Source organism: Globicephala melas, chromosome 19, assembly GCF_963455315.2.
Source record: "Globicephala melas chromosome 19, mGloMel1.2, whole genome shotgun sequence".
In the NCBI taxonomy this organism is placed as follows: Eukaryota; Metazoa; Chordata; class Mammalia; order Artiodactyla; family Delphinidae; genus Globicephala; species Globicephala melas.
Window position 1 is genome coordinate 11,986,118 of NC_083332.1, and position 17,065 is coordinate 12,003,182.

General features: G+C 50.5%; 2 protein-coding genes across 8 annotated transcripts in view; both read right to left on the bottom strand.

Moving 5' to 3' along the window:
* The window catches only part of HNRNPUL1 (heterogeneous nuclear ribonucleoprotein U like 1), a 36,157-nt gene extending 24,375 nt beyond the window's left edge, over nt 1–11,782 (bottom strand). Inside the window, exons 1-4 of one of the 6 annotated variants that reach the window (XM_030874182.3) lie at nt 11,713–11,782; nt 5,751–5,876; nt 3,521–3,677; nt 1,507–1,580 (exon numbers count right to left, since the gene is read on the bottom strand). In XM_030874182.3, coding sequence (XP_030730042.1) covers nt 1,507–1,580; nt 3,521–3,677; nt 5,751–5,871 — 352 coding nt within the window. In that variant the 5' untranslated portion in view covers nt 5,872–5,876; nt 11,713–11,782. Of the gene's footprint in view, nt 1–1,506; nt 1,581–3,520; nt 3,678–5,750; nt 5,877–9,777; nt 10,226–11,712 lie in introns of those variants that run through there. The other 5 variants (XM_030874184.3, XM_030874179.3, XM_030874180.3 and 2 more) reach the window with 5 other exon arrangements.
* Nucleotides 11,783–13,045: 1,263 nt separating this feature from the next.
* Nucleotides 13,046–17,065, bottom strand: part of AXL (AXL receptor tyrosine kinase) — a 30,303-nt gene continuing 26,283 nt past the window's right edge. For both annotated transcript variants that reach the window (XM_030874178.2, XM_030874175.2), the window contains 3 exons: nt 16,748–16,907; nt 16,088–16,224; nt 13,046–14,350 (listed from right to left, as the gene is read on the bottom strand). In XM_030874178.2, coding sequence (XP_030730038.1) covers nt 13,999–14,350; nt 16,088–16,224; nt 16,748–16,907 — 649 coding nt within the window. In that variant the 3' untranslated portion in view covers nt 13,046–13,998. The remainder of the gene's footprint in view (nt 14,351–16,087; nt 16,225–16,747; nt 16,908–17,065) is intronic.

Sequence of the window (17,065 nt, forward strand, 5' to 3'; positions counted from 1 at the left end):
AATGGTCCCGAGAGGGACAGGCACAGGCAGAGGTAAGTTCCCCAAGAGTGTTAACCAGGAGTACACAAGCTGACACATCACGGGGGCAGGTTCATGAGAAGCCAGCCGCATCGCCTAACCAGTCTCCCTTTTAGCACAAAGGCCCTGGACTACTGCAAACTGGCCTGCACAGGATGAAAACAGCCACTCTACATAGGAACGAGGGTTTTTCACCTGGCTGAGGTCCCAGGATGGCTGTCGGGGGCGCCCCTGGAAATAATACACACATGCTTCTGATGGGGATGTACACTTGCTAGGGAGAGGGTCCATATTCTTACCAGTTTCAAGGGATTTTAGAATTTAAAAAGGTTAATCCCCACTGCCATACACTTCAACCATCTCCCATGCTAACTCTATTAGTGTGGAAGCCAGACTCCTGCTGCCAACAGCTGCACAAACATCTGACCCTGATCCACACCCACCACCCAGGACCACTGTCAGGTGCACCACAGACTCCCACCTCCTCAAGTGGGCCTAGGACTCTGCTGCTCGGACTCTCCCCCGTCTTCAAGTCTTTTCTGACCATCTCGTCCAGTAGGCTCTCTCCTTTCTCTAAAGGCTGAGTGCCATGGTCTGTAAAACTGGCATTTGATCAGATGCTGCTTCAGCGACCACCGCCACCCAATACTTTAAAAAATGTTTAGCTTTACTCTGGGTATATGTCTTTGAGATCTTGCGATAGAAGGGACTGTGTACGAGATGTCTTTATCTCTTCCAAAGCATGTAGCCACTGGTCTATAAACATGAGCTTCGTAAAGAAGTACACGAATGAACTTCTGTTAACTTTCCGCTCTGTTGAAAAGTGCAGCCCTCAGACTTGACTGGGCTTCTGGGTGTGTTTAAAAATTCGGATTCACAGGCTCTACCACTTAGAATTTGTCTTAGGAGGTCTGAGGAGGGACAGGACCTTTATATTCATTCCCCCAAGTGTTTAGATGCACAGTCAAGGGGAAAACCACTTATCCAGAGGAAAGAAAACTGAACTGGAGGACAGACCAGGTTAATGCCTGAGAAGACAAAACGGCATTGGTTTCACCAGGAACGTGAGCAGCTGATGGAAACTGGGGAAACGGCCGTCAAAGAGTTAAGTTTCCCCAGCAGCACTCAGGTTCCCTTCCCGCTTAAATGACAACCCTCCGTGTTTACAGGGTGCTAGGGTTTTCCAACTTGCTCTGGTATCCACTCTCTGATGAATGTCACTCAAAGTCCTCTGAGGTATTAGGGCAGGATTATTCCTCCCTGAAGAGAAGCTCAGAGAAGTAGAATGACTTGCCCAGAATCTCACAGTTAGAGCTGAGAGCAGATCTTCTGTCTCCAAACCAGCACCCTCATTCTAGAGCTCTGCTGTTTCTCACATCTGAACTAACACTGGCTCTGGATGGTGCCGGGCAGGAATTCTGTGAAGGTTAAGGCAACCTCCCAATACTGAGTGGAAGGCAGTATCAAACAAGCATTCCAAAGACTCACATGTGTCGATGGCAACAAGGGTGTCATCAAAGTCATCTTCATCCTCTTCAGCGGGAGGCTGAGGAGAGCGGCCCCTGTGTCATAAAGAGGTATTACGTTACATGAAAACGGACAGACAAGGGAAGAAGGGAACTGAAGGTTCTGCTTGAATTTACAAGTGGCCTCCAAGCTGCTTCCTGGATTTCAAGTTCTTGCCACAGAGGTTAGCAAAAGAACTCTGGAACCTTATATCCTTGCAGTAAGAGCAATGACTGTTAACTCCTAGGGCAGGGTCAGGGACTGAAGAGGGCCGGCTCTGCTAACGAGGGCCATCGGCATCATTTAGGAAGCTTTTCCAAGAAGACTCTTCTCTCACACCCCCAGATTCTGATCCACCCCTTTACACGCTGAGAATTACCTCCATGCTGAACTCTGGGAGCCTATGGTAGCCCAAAGAGTACTGGGCCAGGAGTGGGAATCTGTAAGAATTTAGATAAACCTTTTATTACAATTTGTCCATATTCCAGGCTTCCTAAAACTCCACATCTGAAAGGATTTGAAATGAACCATTTTTTTCAGTCTCTTTCTCTTTAAAAGTGTCCTAGGGCTTCCCTGGTGGCGCAGTGGTTGAGAGTCCGCCTGCTAGTGCAGGGGACGCGGGTTCGTGCCCCGGTCCGGGAAGATCCCACATGTCGCGGAACGGCTGGGCCCATGAGCCATGGCCGCTGAGCCTGCGCGTCCGGAGCCCGTGCTCCGCAATGGGAGAGGCCACGACAGTGAGAGGCCCGCGTACAGAAAAAAAAAAAAAAAAAAAGTGTCCTAAATTATGAACAAGAGTCCCTCCTACCAAAATACTAAAAGGGACTATGTGAAAATACTGGTGGTTTCCAACATATGGGAATAAGGGAAAGGGGTGGAAGTGTGGAGTCTAATGTTCAGCGTCCTGCCTGAGCCAGGCTGGATGACCTCAGTCCACCATATGCTCAGACCAGGTACACTGTGCCCATCTAGTTCCTGGCACTCCCCCAGCAGCAGGCTTGCCTCTGGTGGAGTGCCCTTCTTACCCTGCCAGTCCAAGGCTAGCACAGAGCCTGGTAGGAAGAAAGAGATCATCACATGGTAGGTCTATCCTAGGAAGCTTTCTCTGTCACCCCTGGATGAAAGCAAGTGCTCTTCCTCTGCCCTCCATCAGCAAGTAGCTCTAGGCCTCTGTTCTATGGGGGGTAGTAGGAGAAACTCATAAGAGGTGGGTTCCATCTCCTGACTTCAGTCACAGTCATGAGACCCAGGCCCTGTCTTAAACAGTCACAAGCTAATTAGAGGATGGACTCCACCAGATAGGAAATAAAATGTGTCAGATGACCAGCCAAGATGAATAGAGAAGGAGTGATCATTCCTAGTTTCCCTGATTGGAAAAGGCTTCACACAGGAGCTGAAGGAGGGAAGGAGGAAGGGGTAGGTCTGGGCCTGGGGATGAAGGGAGGGGGAAGGCTTGTCAGGGAAGGGAAAAGGAAATGACCAGGGGGAGGCCACTCCCACCCATGAGCTCCTGACCCTCACACAAAACCCACTGTCCAAATCACCTGTGCCTCCACGGACTATCCCAAGGGCGGGCACGTGTGAAAGCACTACGAGGGCTGATAATGAATGAATGAACAGATGGATGGAAGGGGTGTGTTTCGGAGTAGGTCAGGAAATAAATCTTTCTTTCAACTGAGGGATATCAAGCAACCATTAAGAACAGAACACTGTGCTGGACTGCAGGGCAGTGGGGCAAAGGACTGAAAAGGCAGGCTGGCATCTCACATGTGTTTGAACTTTACCCTGAAAGTAATGGGAAGGGAAGAACTGAGGGAAGAACCAAATATTTAGCAAAGTTGAATCTGGTAGTGAGTGCAGGAAGAACTGGGGGAGAGTGTGAGGGAGGGAGAACTCTGCTCTGCCCCTCCGGGCTAGTACGAAGGTCCCAGTGGGCACCAGGCTACAGACATAGAGACCTACCGGAAAAAGGGTGACCACTGCCTCACAGACCCACCTCCTATCCTCTCGGTGCTCGAAATACCCCCGTCCCCGGTTTTCTTCGTAAGGCCTCTTGCGACTCTGGAACTGCTGTCTGTCTGGTTTGAGTTGAGATGCTTCGGGCGGGAGGAAGCTGGTGGGTGCTTCTTGCTTCATCTCTGTCTTCACTTCTACTGTCAGGACAAATCCAGATGGTCAAGACACTCAGAAACTCCTCAGCTATCACTTTTCTTGTCCCCTTTACCTCAGGAGATACTGGAAGGATCCTGACTATGGTGATGAGGTCTGGGCACAGGCAGCTTGCTGAGTTCAACAGAAGCCTGCTGAGGGAGCCAAGACGGCTGTCCTGGAGAACAGGGCTAGAATAAAGGGAGGCTGGGGATGGCCATCCAGGCACATCAGCACCAGCAGTTGATGGGGTAACAGATGTCAGTCAGATAACTCTCAGGCTTCGTGGGGAGGGAGAGGGGACTTCAGCACTAAACAAGGACAAGCTCGCTAAGGGCCTACCTAAAGGCGAATGACTGCCTTGGCTATCTTGCCAAAGGCCCCATGAAAGTTGGCAGCTACCTTGGCCTGCACCAAGTGGGAGGGAGCCCCCAAAACTTCTAAGATTCCACAGTTCCACATTCTCTAATTTCTCCTCCCTAAGAATCTCTTCACTTCAATTCTTACAAAGTTTCTTCAGTCTAACAATGGAGGGGAGAAAGTCAATTCAACAGTGTTGTGGTCCCACAGCTAACTCTACCGGCTTTAATCACTCTATGACAAAGCCCAGAATCATTCCAGAAGGGAGGGTCTGCAGTTAAGCCAGCCCACAGGTGTGACGGCCTCATTAAGTCACACCACAAATAGGAAGTCAGGATGGGATGACATGCTGTGGACCACAGGAAATCCCAGTCTCGGGCAGACTTCAAGAATCCATGCCTACCAAGAGAAACCCGTGGACTCAGTCTAGTCTCATCTAGAGAAACCCGTGGATTCAGTCTGGCCTCATCTAGAGAAACCCGTGGACTCAGTCTAGCCTCGCCTCTCTCACAGCATCTACGGATGCCGTGGATCACTCACATCTACACACTTCAGCATTCAACTCAAGACCACCTTGGGTCACTCCCTGGCTTTGGCATGCAGACCAAACCTCTCAGAGAAGGCTCCTCGCTTGCTAGGGCAGAGATGGTGCTCACTCACCCGAAGAGAACTTCCATGGTTCCCAGCACAGAGCTGGGCTCACAGGAGGCCTTGATAAATGTCTGCACAGAAAATACTCTCCTTGGGCCAAATGATCCCACAAGTCTCACAGAGCCTGACACAAATCTACGGTTTAACCTACATTCATTAAAATCCTGAGCCACCCACAAGAAATGTCTGGGGATTTCACTTTGTGGATGAACCAGAATGGAATCAGAACCAGCTAGATTCACTAAGAAAAGGCACTGGGGCCACAGCACAGTGAAAGGAGCACAAGACTGGGAGCCAGTCCTGGCTCTGTCATTACTCAACGGTAGGACCCTGCTTCCCCAATACTAGGACACTACTGGTGAGGAGTGCTGCTTACTGACCAAGAGCAATGGCCCAGAAGCCAGTTTCCTGGTTCCAGCCCCGGCCCTGCCACCTCCCCCATCTGTAAAATTGGGAGACAGCTACATTACAATTGTGTTTCCCAAACTGGCACTACAGGGAACTTTTTTCTACAAAGACACATTTACATGTTTGGGAAATCCTGGGTTTAAACAATGTGACACAGAGCTTTTCCCAATCCAGGACTTCTCAGCATCTTTAATGCTCTAATGAGCACAGTGACTCTCCCAGAGGTGGTATAGAATACGCTGCATTTTTCAGATGTGTTTGTCCAAGGAACCTTTTCCTGAGAAGTCCCTAATAATATCTCCTGGAAAGATATTCTTCAGAACATGGGAAACACTGGACTAGATTTAGAAGGTCCTTTCTGGCTTCCACATTCTAAGATTCTAAGTAAGACTCAAATACTGGCCTCTAGGTCTCAACTCTCTAGGATGTTGGTACTAACATCTGAAAACATACCTTGAAGACTCCCCTCTCCTAACACTTGGGAGTGGGACTAAGTTCTTTCCTTCAAAAAGACCTTGCCAGAGTGACAAAGTCCAAGTGGAATGCCCAAGAGAAAGATGCAAAGTCTCTGGGAAGATAGGCACTAGGCAGAAGGTAAGGGCTACCCACACATAGATTCTATTTCCTTCAAGAGAGAGAGATCATGTGCGTTTTCCTACCTGGGCGATAGGCCTGCTGCTGCTGGTCCATTTCCAGCGTTCTCCTCTCGTAGCCTGACTCGTTCTCTTTCTTGATGACCTGTGTCTCATAGAATTGGTTCTGCATGGTAATATTGTCCATGACATCTTAAAACAAAAAATGGCCAGTTAGAAGGGTGTTTCTTGGGACTAGAGGTAGCTTTTTAATGCAAAACGACACCATCCCCACTGGGGACAATTAGTCTGCCAGAGGCTAAAAGGTGTGATAACACCCTCAGATGGAAACCCACCTGGGAAATCAGGGGCCCCAGCTGCCTGAGGACATGCTTTCTTACCCCTCAAAAGGTTGGAGATCTATCTGTGATTGGGTTCTACAGAATCCCAACATACAAAACCAAATGAAGCAGAACTGCTCTGGTTGAAGCAAGGAGATGGGAGAGTCAGAGAAGGGGTCCAGCTTGACCTCACCCTCTAAGTCCCCACTAGGGTGGGGGGTAACTCCACAGACACCTGGGATTCCATGGAGCACAGTTTAAAAATTACCAGCCTAGCTGTTCTCTGATGTGGTATAATGCTTAGAGAGTTACCTTTAGGGTACAACCTTAAAAACTGTTCAGAGCACAAACCAGTCCTCTGTCCGACCCAATTCACTATTCCCACCTGCATAGCCAACCCTCTTTAAGAATCACTTCCACCCTGCAATAACTGTAAAGATCAGGGGTAACCATCTCAGTTGAAGAGGAAATGGGGGAGGAAGGAAAGGAACTGTTAAGAAAACAGGAGTCATGATAATAGTGGCCTTCAGACTCATTAGGGATAAATCCTAAAATATTTGGAGTTAGGTGGGAAGGGTTCCAGGAAGGTGTCTTGTGGGTCCAGGACCAACTCAACTGAAGGGTGGCAAGAATAACAATATCAGGGAATTCCCTGGAGGTCCAGTGTTTAGGACTCGGCACTTTCACTGCCAGGGCCAGGGTTCAATCCCTGGTTGGGGAACTAAGATCCCGCAAACTATGCGGCACAGCCAAAAAAACAAGAAAGAAAGGAAGGAAGAAAGAAAGGAAAGAAAGGAAAGAAAGAAAGGAAGGAAGAGAGGAAGGAAGAAAGGAAGGAAGAAAGAAAGGAAAGAAAGAAAGGAAGGAAGAGAGGAAGGAAGAAAGGAAGGAAGAAAGAAAGGAAGGAAGGAAGGAAGAAAGAAAAGAAGAAAGGAAGAAAGGAAGAAAGAAAGAAAGAAAGAAAGGAAAAAGAATAATAACATCAACTATTTATGGAGTACATACTACATACCAGATGCTGGGATACAGCTGAGAATAAGCTTGCCCCACTAAAACCTTCAGTTTAGTAAGACAGACACACGTTAAACAAATACGTAAGCACAAAAATTATGATTGGGTTAAGGGCTATGAAGAAGTACCAGGGGCTAAGATCAGGGACCCGGAAAGTAAGAGATGAGCCTTGACTCAAAGGATACATAGGTGATGATAATTCAGTGACGAGAACGGAGAAAACATTCCTGGGGTTGGGATGACACATGTGAGAGCTCAGAGGTGGAACTAAAACCTGAAACTCCCTCAAGAACCTTGGAGGCAAATCCAGAGGGAACTCTGGAAACCTAGGGTTAGTAGTAAGCAGGTTCTCCACCCCAGGGGCAAGCTTTGCTAGGTGCCTCCAGAGCCCTACTAGTGGCTGTGCCAGGACTAGTGAGGCAGAACCACAGGGAAGGGCAGACTACTCTGCTGCTTGCTAACTGATTGGATCCTTTCTCAGAGGACAAATATATCTGGGCACAAACCAGGTGCGGCCAAAGGGAGGAAAGTCACAGATCACGTGGTCTGCTACAGGTCTGTTTACCAGGGTTGAAGGAAGGGTTGGAGGGGGGCATAAAAAGGGACCCAAAGGATTTTGTTGTAAGGGGTAGGGGAGAAAGGAAGACACAGAATAACTCCTTAATTAGAACACAAGGGACCCTTTCAAACCACTTTCTTTCTTCCAGGCTCCAAGCACAGTGTTCTTCTCGCCACGGAAGCCTCACATCTCTCTTTCTGAGAATCTCCTGTGCTCACAGAGGAAGCCTTGCTCAGAGAAGCTATGGTTCTGGGGCCCTTCTCCGCTCTCTAAAACATCCACCTCCTAATAATAGACAGGTCCAGTGCTAAGCCCCTTATGAACGTAATCTCATTCATAACAACCCTGGGGGGTGGGGACACTATTATTATCCCAATTTTACACACAAGGGAACCAGGGCTCACAGAGGTGAAGTGACTTGCCCAAGACAAAATCTGAGTCTAGAGTCTATGCTCCAAAGCACATCACTTTTCTTTGGAACCACCTCCAGCCATTGGCCCTTCTTCCTAGCATTCCTGCCAGGGTCTCGCCTGCCCTAGGCAGGCACACTGGGCCACTCCTTCCTTCCTTCACAGGTCTCTGCAATGGGAAGTACTTTTCCCAGCATCTGAGTCCTAGACAATCGCTCTCCACCCCAAATCTACCCTCAGATTGCCCTGCTCCAGGAGATTCCATCTCTCTTCAACAAGTAAATACCCAATGCCAACCCCAAATCCAGTCTCTTCTCTGACCCCCTTGCTCTCCCCATTTCCTTAGCCCTATGGCTGAGAATACCCTCTTTTCAGAGAAATAACACAAACTCTGAACGCCAGAGTCCTTTCTACTTACTCTTCAACCTCTCCGATCCCTGTCCTGCTAGAAAGCCACCCTTTTCTAACTCCAGATTTAGTCCCTCCCATACCGGGGTCACCTCCCTTCAGAAAGTAACAGATCTACTCCATCCCCTCTCCTTCAGAGTCACACCTTCTGGCTGATGCACAGGTTCCCAGCTACCCCTTGAGGCCCCTCCAATCCCTGGGCACAAAAATAACTGCTTCTGGGGACCAAGGAGCCCTCCTGTGGAGATGCTCAGCCCCAGAAACACTCCCCCCTACTCCACCCTGAGGTCCCCAGCCAAGTCAACAGGTTTTCTTTCACCCTCCACGTGCTACACACTCTCTCCTCCCCTATATTTGACAGACCAGCTACACACTTCTGTGCTGGACACAAGGATCCTCTATCCCCTAGATACTCCATCGAGTATCTACTTGTTATCTACCCCACCCACCCCCAGCTACCCTTGTTCTCCAAACATCCCATACTGTTAATCTAAGACCATTCAGCAGTAGCCACTGCGTTATCTGTTCTCAGAGCCTTCCCAGCTCTAGCCCTCCAGGTCCCTCACCCAGTGAAGCATCCTTCTCTCCTCCACCAGCTTCTGGACACCAAGGTTCCATATACCTCCTCTATAAGTCAACCAGAAGGCCCCCAGATTGCCAGCATCAAATGCCCAGGTTCCCCATGCCTCAAGGTTGGCCTTTCAGCCCCGGATCTGAGTCCCCTAGGCCATCCTCAGCCAGATGGAAGTCCCCCCTAGTACAATCACGTAGTGGTCTCCCACATCCCCTAAGTGCTCCCCAGTCAAACACCAGAACACACAGTCCATCAGACCCTCCCCGGTCAGACACCAGCACTCCATTTTAAGCAACCCATAAGAATTCTCGGTACCCCATCCAGCAGCAAACTCCAGGACCCTCCATCCTCAAAACTCTCCCAGCCCTGAAAACACGGCCCCCAACGCCCAGCCCATAGACTGGGCTAGCATGGCTCCCAAGCCTACCCAGCTGTAAACCCTAAGATCACCATTTCCAAGATCCTCCTCAGCCCGCCGACAGAAAACCTCCTGTTCTTCCGACTGTCTCCGGCTCCAGAAACCACGGCTTCCGGTTTCCGAGCCCTAGGCTCCGGAATCCTCTACACCCCCGGACCTTCCTCATCTCCGAAACCGAGAGCCCCCACTCCAGTATCTCCCCTGCACCGAACGCCAGGATCCACCCTCCGGTCGTCCCAAGGGCCTTGTCCCCAGATCCTTTTCAGCGGCGGATGGCGCGATCCCCCGATCCTCAGATCGTCTCCCCGACCTCAGGCGCCGGGATCCCGCGTCCCACAGCCCTTCCTCGGCCCGGACTCCGGGCTCCCCGGCCCTCGCCCCGCGCACTCTCACAATGTCCGTCCGGCCCCGAGTAGCCGCCGGGCTCCGGGTGCGGCTGCAGCCCGGGCGGCGGTGGCTGCGCGGTCCCCTCCAGGTCGGAGCCCCCCTCGGTCTCGACCTCCTCGTTGTTGTGCCCGGTTCGCCCCGGTTCGTCGTCGGCCTCGAGCTCCCGCTCGTCGTCGGGCTCCTCGGCCTCCAGCGCCGCCTGCAGCCGCTCAGCAAGCTCGGCCTTGAGGCCGCGAGTGTCCAGGCCGCGGCGCTGCAGTTCCTCGCGAAGTTCGTTCACCTTCAGACGGCGTACATCCATGGCCCGGGCCCCCGGGGCGGCCCCCGAGCCCGGCCCGGCCTCCCAGGGCTCAGTCCCCCTTAAACCTTTCCTGTCAGGAGGCGAAGGGGGAAAGGGGGGGGCCCCCACTCCAATGGCGGCGGCGGCGGCTCAAAATGGCCGCCGCCACCGCCTCCCCCCTCCTCCGTGGCCCCGTGCGATGCAACACGGGTGCCAATTGGCCATCGCATGAGGACAATGGGCGCGGGCCCAGGAGCTCAGCCAATTAGAGCGCGTCTTTCAAAAGAACGTCAATGAAAGGGCTTAGGAGTTGCCGGGGAGGAAGCGTTGGCCTACGTCGGTACTGGGACCGAAGCGGGAGGGCGGGAAAAGGAGGGAGGAGGAGCGCGCGGTGATTGGGTAGTGCCCGCGCGCCCGCTCCCGTAGGGTCAAATGAGGGAAAGGGAGTAAAGATTTGGACCAATCAGTGATGAGATCTCAGAATGAGCGGGGCCACCCCCCCCCCACGGCCTTTCCTGTGCGGTCCTTTCATCAGACTACTGTCTCTGTAACACATATCTTGATTGGTCTAAATCTCCCGCCCCTAGAGGAGTCCAAGCGGGTAAAACCACTAGAAACCAATCAAATGGAGGGTCGGCAGACACCCCCGCCCCCCTTTCACGATTGCCTTTAGGAAACCGGAAAGAGATGAATTCATTAAGGACCTGCCCCTTGCCGTTAGGGCGGTTTCAAAACAGTCTGTCCACCAATCTCAGTTACTGTCTTATCTCACTAAAGCTAGTACAGTTGCATCGTTTTAGGAAAACCTACCCAGATTGGCCATTCTGGTTACTGTCGGCCTTACGAATATTGCTGTAGAGGGAAGTATACGAAATCGAGATTAAGTAAATAAATTATTCTTAATCTGGAAGAAACTCGGTTGCCTTTATGAAAAGCAACCCTTTGACTTCAGAGAATCCTGAAGGTTTGAAAATAGAGGCTAGACTAACAGCGGGAGAAAAGTTGTAAAGGGAATCACACTCTCTCCCCTTTGATAGTACATCTCACGGGGCGCCTCTTTATAGCTGCGCTACCGTCTTTCTCTATGGTTGGTATCTTACGTGGAATGGGCACTCTGCACGCGATCATAGAGCCTTCCCCTCCGGAAAGACCTCCACAATTTCAAGGGTCTCTACTCCACATCCTCTAAACTGCTGTTCAGTAGATCCGCCTTTTCGGTATCTATATTGACAAGCTCAAACACACAGGTCCGTAGTTAAGCCTCACTCTACTAAACTCCACAGAGTTTCACAATGTCTAACACTACACCACCTGTCGCCTCTAACTCAACAGACACAAAGCTTCTGTAAGGTACACTATCGAGATACACAATGCAAACGTCCGCTGCCCACTGAGCCATACCTAAAGTCCACAAAAGCCACACAAAACCTCTACTTAGACAAAGGCGCACACACAATACAGATAAACAAATGGCGTGTGTGGGATCAGAAGCATCAATTCAGGGGATAATACACCAAACTTCGGTGTAGATGAGCCCACTAAGGTCGCCAGAGGCAGGGGGCTTCAAATGATAAAGACACACAGGACAGTTACACTACAAGCTTACACCACGGCAAAACCTAGACACACAGCACCCACTCAGAAGCGGGACAGACACTCACGTGGGCCCGTAGGTTCCAGTCCAGACACCCCGCCCCTCGCCCACGTCCGACTTCCTCTTTCCTCCCAGCTTCCCACAATGATTTGTTCTAAAAAAGTTTGTGGCCCGGATTGAACTGTTTTCGGTTCGCAGGAGCCACCACCGGGGGGCGTCCGGGCGCTGCCAAGGATTTCTCCATCTGCTGCTGGACACACCCAGGAACTTATGCCTGCGATGCTTGCAAAACACAGTGGGCTTGCCTTGGCAGGAGTCCATTTGTGGGCTCGTGATTATCGGAGGTGCTCTGTGCCTGTGTTTCTATGTGAATCTGAACGTTTGGGTCTGTGAGTGCCCTATACGGACTCTATATGTCTGAGTATTTGTGTCTGTATCTGTTACTCTAGTTTCTTCCTATTCCTGGTGACTGCCTGCCTGTGCATGTTTGTAAACGTGTTTGTGTCTGAGTAATTTTGTGTTTCTCTGTGTCTGAATTTGTGTCTCTGTATTTGTGACCAGGTGTGCTTGAGTATGTCCATTAATTCATGGGTCTGTTACTTTGGAGAGGGGTAGGGTCTCTGTGTGACCCTGTGAATATCTATGTGCCTATTCCTCACTAGGGGTTTCAGTGATTCTGCTTTTGTTTGCCTGTCTTTTTGTCTATGTATATGTTCATTTCTATCCTCTTTAGTGAGGGGAGAACTCCAAGACCCCACCAAACCCTCCTTTTTACTGAGGAAACTGAGTTGCCAGGGAGAGGGGCCATATGACAACTAAGTGGAGACAAGAGGAGACAAGCATGGTTACAAAGTTTTATGTGATCTGAGCCCCTCTGGAGGTTTCAGAGTCCACACTCTGTTCAGGGGCATAAGGGACTGGCTCAGGGGGGCAGCATGGCCCCAAAGGAGGGAGTTTGTCCTTTGGGGAAAGGAGGCATCCTTAATGCATTGCACAGGCTTGAGGGGGCACACCCCACATGAGGGGAAGAGGAAGCAGAGGTGGCTAAGAAGGGAAGGATAAAACTATTCCCAAAAGGATAAAACTATAAGTTTAAAACCTTGGAATTGTATTTTAGAATTCTAGACCTGTAGACTTTTAGAATCTTACAACATGTGAATCTTAGAATATAGTGCCTAGAATCTTAAGACTTAGAACTGTGAATTCTTGGCTCCTTAACTAAAATCCTAGAAAGACAGAATGCAGCATAGAACTTAAAGGTGTCTAACGTTAAAAATGATTAAAACTTTGGCATCTGGTTAGTCACCACCAACTGTAGAATCTTATACCATAGATGCTGAGGATCCGGAATCTTGGACCAATAGGATCTAGAGTGCCTTGGAACACAGAACAGAACAACATTAGAATCTTAGAGTTTAATAATCTAGAATCTTGAAGCATATGATCCGGAATCTTAGACACAGAGAATCTAGGTTCTTAGACTAGGTCTTGGAACATTGCATCTTAGAACATTAGACCTTAGAACCTCCATCTTTAGACTCTTAGAACTTTCTAATTGCAGATTCTAGCATTTTAGATCTTTAGGATTCAGAATCTCATAACAAAAGTTTCGAGGATCATAAAGCCTTAGAACCTATAACTGACCAGCATTAGAATCTTAGAACTTGAGAAGATCAAATCTTGAAGCTTTATGATCTAGAGTTTTACAACCAGAGAAATTATGCTCTATGAGGCTCGGAACATCAAATTTTAGAACATCAGACCTTAGAACCCCCATGTCTAGAACTGTAGAATTTTTACAATTGTAGAATCTTACACCCTAGGGGTTCAGAACCCTAGAAAAATAAAATCTAGAATCATAGAGCCTTAGATCCTAGAATTAGAATCTTAGGGCTTTCGAACCTAAAATCTTGTGGGCTTTATCAAGACTCTTAGAACCAGAAAAGTCTAGAGCCATAGAGTCTCACAGCCTTAGAATATAGGCCTTAGAACTTCCATGTCTAGACCCTTAGCACTTTAGAATTAGAGACTTTGGAATTTCAGGTCCTTAGAATCAGACTCATCTTTGAAACTTAGAACCTCTGAATCTAGACTCTTTAAACCTTAGAATCTAGAATCTTGGAATGTTAGACCTGGGAGGACCCTTAGGGATTGTAGCCCAATCCCTTCCTTTTACACATGGGGACACTAAGGTGTGGAAAAGGGAGAGGATCTGTCTGGGATGGAAGTGGAATGGGTAGGAGGAGAGGGCTAAGGTTGGGGGTAAAGCCTGGAGTGGGAAAGTGAGGGGGGGGTCCCCCAGTGGCAGTGCCTAGCTTGGGTCCTGAGAGGGAGTCCCGAGTGGAGGGTTGTCTCAGGCACCATCCTCCTGCCCTGGGGGTGCTGGGGAGCTCCTGTCAGCAGGCAGGGCGGGGCCAGGAGCTGTAGAAGGGCAGAGGACGTAGCGTCCAGCAGGATGGACTTCAGCGGCAGTGAGGCAGCTGCAGGAATCCTTGGGGTCAGGCTGAGTTGGGGGCTCAGCTCCTCCAGCAGCTCCAAGTGGTTCAGGATGACCCCCACCCTCATCCATGTTGACATAGAGGATTTCGTCTGGCTCCTGGGCAGGAGGGAGGGCCTTCAGCGTATTCTCCAGATCTTCCCGAAGCTCTGCAAAACTCGGCCGGTCTCGGGGGTTTAGCTCCCAGCACCGGGACATCAGGGCATACCTAGGGTAGCAAAATGAGGAGTGGGAGACTGAACAGGGGAGCATTCTGGGAGTTTGGGGGCATTTTAGGACACTCAGAGGACTGAGGGTATTACAAGGAAGGGGAGGGAACTGTAGCAGTTCGGGGGGATCCATGGGGACTTGGGAATTCTCAAGAGTTTCTGAGGTGGGTCCTGGGACAGACACTCAGGAAATGGAAAAAGTCTTGGGAAATCTCTCTGGGTAGGGGGTGATGTTCTAGTGAGGGTTTGCTAGAGTAAAGCTTCCCAGTGTGGTTCCCCAGAACAGACCATAGCATCAAAGCTCTGAAAGCTGTATTGGTTTAAAATATGTACTCAGGGACTTCCCTGGCGGTCCAGTGGTTAAGACTCTGCGCTCTCACTACAGGGGGCACGGGTTCGGCCCCTGGTCTGGGAACTAAGATCCCGCATGCCACACGGCGTGGCCAAAAACAAAAAAACAAACAAATAAATAAATAAATAAAATACGTACTCAAATTCTGTGCCATTCCTCCCTTCAAAAGATGGAGGCTACCCTCCCTCCCCTTGAGTGTGGGTTGGATTTAGTCACTGGATTCTGACTCGGCAGCAGTGATAGTGTGTGTGATTCTGAGACTAGGTTGGAAAGGTATTGTGGATTCCTCCTTGTTCTTTCTCTTGGAACGCTCATCTGGGGGAGGCCAGCCGCCATGTCATGAGAAAACTCAAGCAGCGCTATAGAGGGGTCCGCGTGGCAAGGAACCGAGGCCTTCTGCCACAGCCATGTGAGTGAGCCACCTTGCAAGAGATCTTCCAGTCTCAAACTTCAGATGGCTTCAGCCCCAGCTGACATCTTGACTGTAACCTCATTAGAAACCCTGATCCAGAATTACCCTGCTAAGCAGTTCCCAGACTCCCGACCTTCAGAAACCATGCGAGGTAATAAATGCTTGTTGTTTTAAGCTACTGGATTTGGGGGATATAGATAACTAATACACCAGCTATGCAACCTTTGGCAAATGATTTTCCCTTGACGTGGGCCTCATCTGCATATGGGAATAATAAGGGTGCCAACCCACTTCGTATGGCTGTAGTAAGGACCAAATGACTTAATGCACGCAAAGCACTTAAAACCATACCTTCTAGTAAGTTCTATAGAAATGTTAGCTATTCTTACTGCCCTCAGCTCTTGGAGCACCCAAGGAGGACCTGGAGAGTCTGAAGCCCCGGGCTCTCCCCTCCCGATCCAAGCAACATCTTCTCTTTACCCCCAAGGTGCTCTCCTCTGTGTGTTCCATGGGATGGCAAAATTTGATAAGCACCACCGTAAAGGATTCTGGGAACGTCTCAGAGGAGCCTGGAGAGTTTGGAGAAGCTCATTATAAGGGTTTGGCGGAGGGCTCATGTTGAAGAGCACGTGGGGGGAGTGTGGGTACCCAGGAGTCTGGGAGGAATTAGAATTCTTTGTGAGTGGGGGCGTGTCATTATTCATCGCCCACGGATACCTGGCCAGGGTAGGGGTGCTGCTCTAGCCTCTATTCCACACACAAAGCAAAGGAGGAAAGGGCACCTTTTGCTAATTCATACCTCATGGGCTAATGGTGGTTCTGTGGAGCATGGGTGAGGGGGCAGGTGGGTTCCTCAACAGTCTGAGGGATTCTGTGGTTTTAGGGGGTCCTGGAGATGTCAGGGCCATGTGGGGTGCTCAGAGTTTGGGTGTAAAATCTGAGATGGGGGGAGGGGATCCTGTGGGTTCTCACAATCCATCCAGACAGTCCACAGGCTGCTTCAGGCGGTTTCCCTGGCGCAGGTAGTCGTAAATCTCGCTGTTCTCCACTCCTGGATATGGGGTTTGGCCTCGAGTGGCAATCTCCCACATTGTCACCCCGAAGGACCACTGTGGTGGGGTAGAAGGGAGAGAACTTAGGGGGTCTCTCCTGCACAGATGCCCTCACCCAACATACAGATTCATGGGTGTCCCCACACTTATGTGTTCACAGCTATCTTTGTGGGTGCATCACAGCTATTCACAGAAACACTTTGGTACAGGTACACACTTACGGAGGCAACTTGTGGGCACACATAGACCTGCCCACCCGTGCAAACAATTATACGCTTCACGGACACGTGGTCTCGGGTCACCCTCCACACCCTGGCTATACACATGTATACACTTACCACTGCCTCTCCCAACCTAAACTGTCTACATATCCCATGTAGCAACCTGTCACCATGCACCCATGGGCCTATGCATACCCCCAGCATGTCCACACCACCGTTCACAGATGCCCACCACACGTGGTCCCTGCGGCGGACCCCTGCGCAGGGAAGCCCTCACGTCCCTGTGAGCCCAGGTCTGGTGTGAGATGATCAGGCCACGCCCTCCCCCTGCTCCCTACTCCTGCCAGGGGTGCACGTACCACATCGCTCTTGCTGGTGTAGACGCGGTCAGCCAGGCTCTCGATGGCGATCCACTTGACCGGCATCTTGGCGATGCGTCCCTGGCGGTAGTAGTCCCCGTTGTAGATCTTCTTGGAGAGCCCAAAGTCCGCCACACACACCGACATGTTCTCGTTCAGCCTACCAGATTGGGGAGAGGAATGGGGTCACAGCATCAGCCCCCTCCACCAGGAAGCCTGCCCTTACTCTCAGACACGTCTCCATCTCTTGCCCTGGCTGTCCTGTTTGGGGCTGGGGATCAGTTTCCCCGCCTTGCCCCAGACTGGGAGGGAACCGTG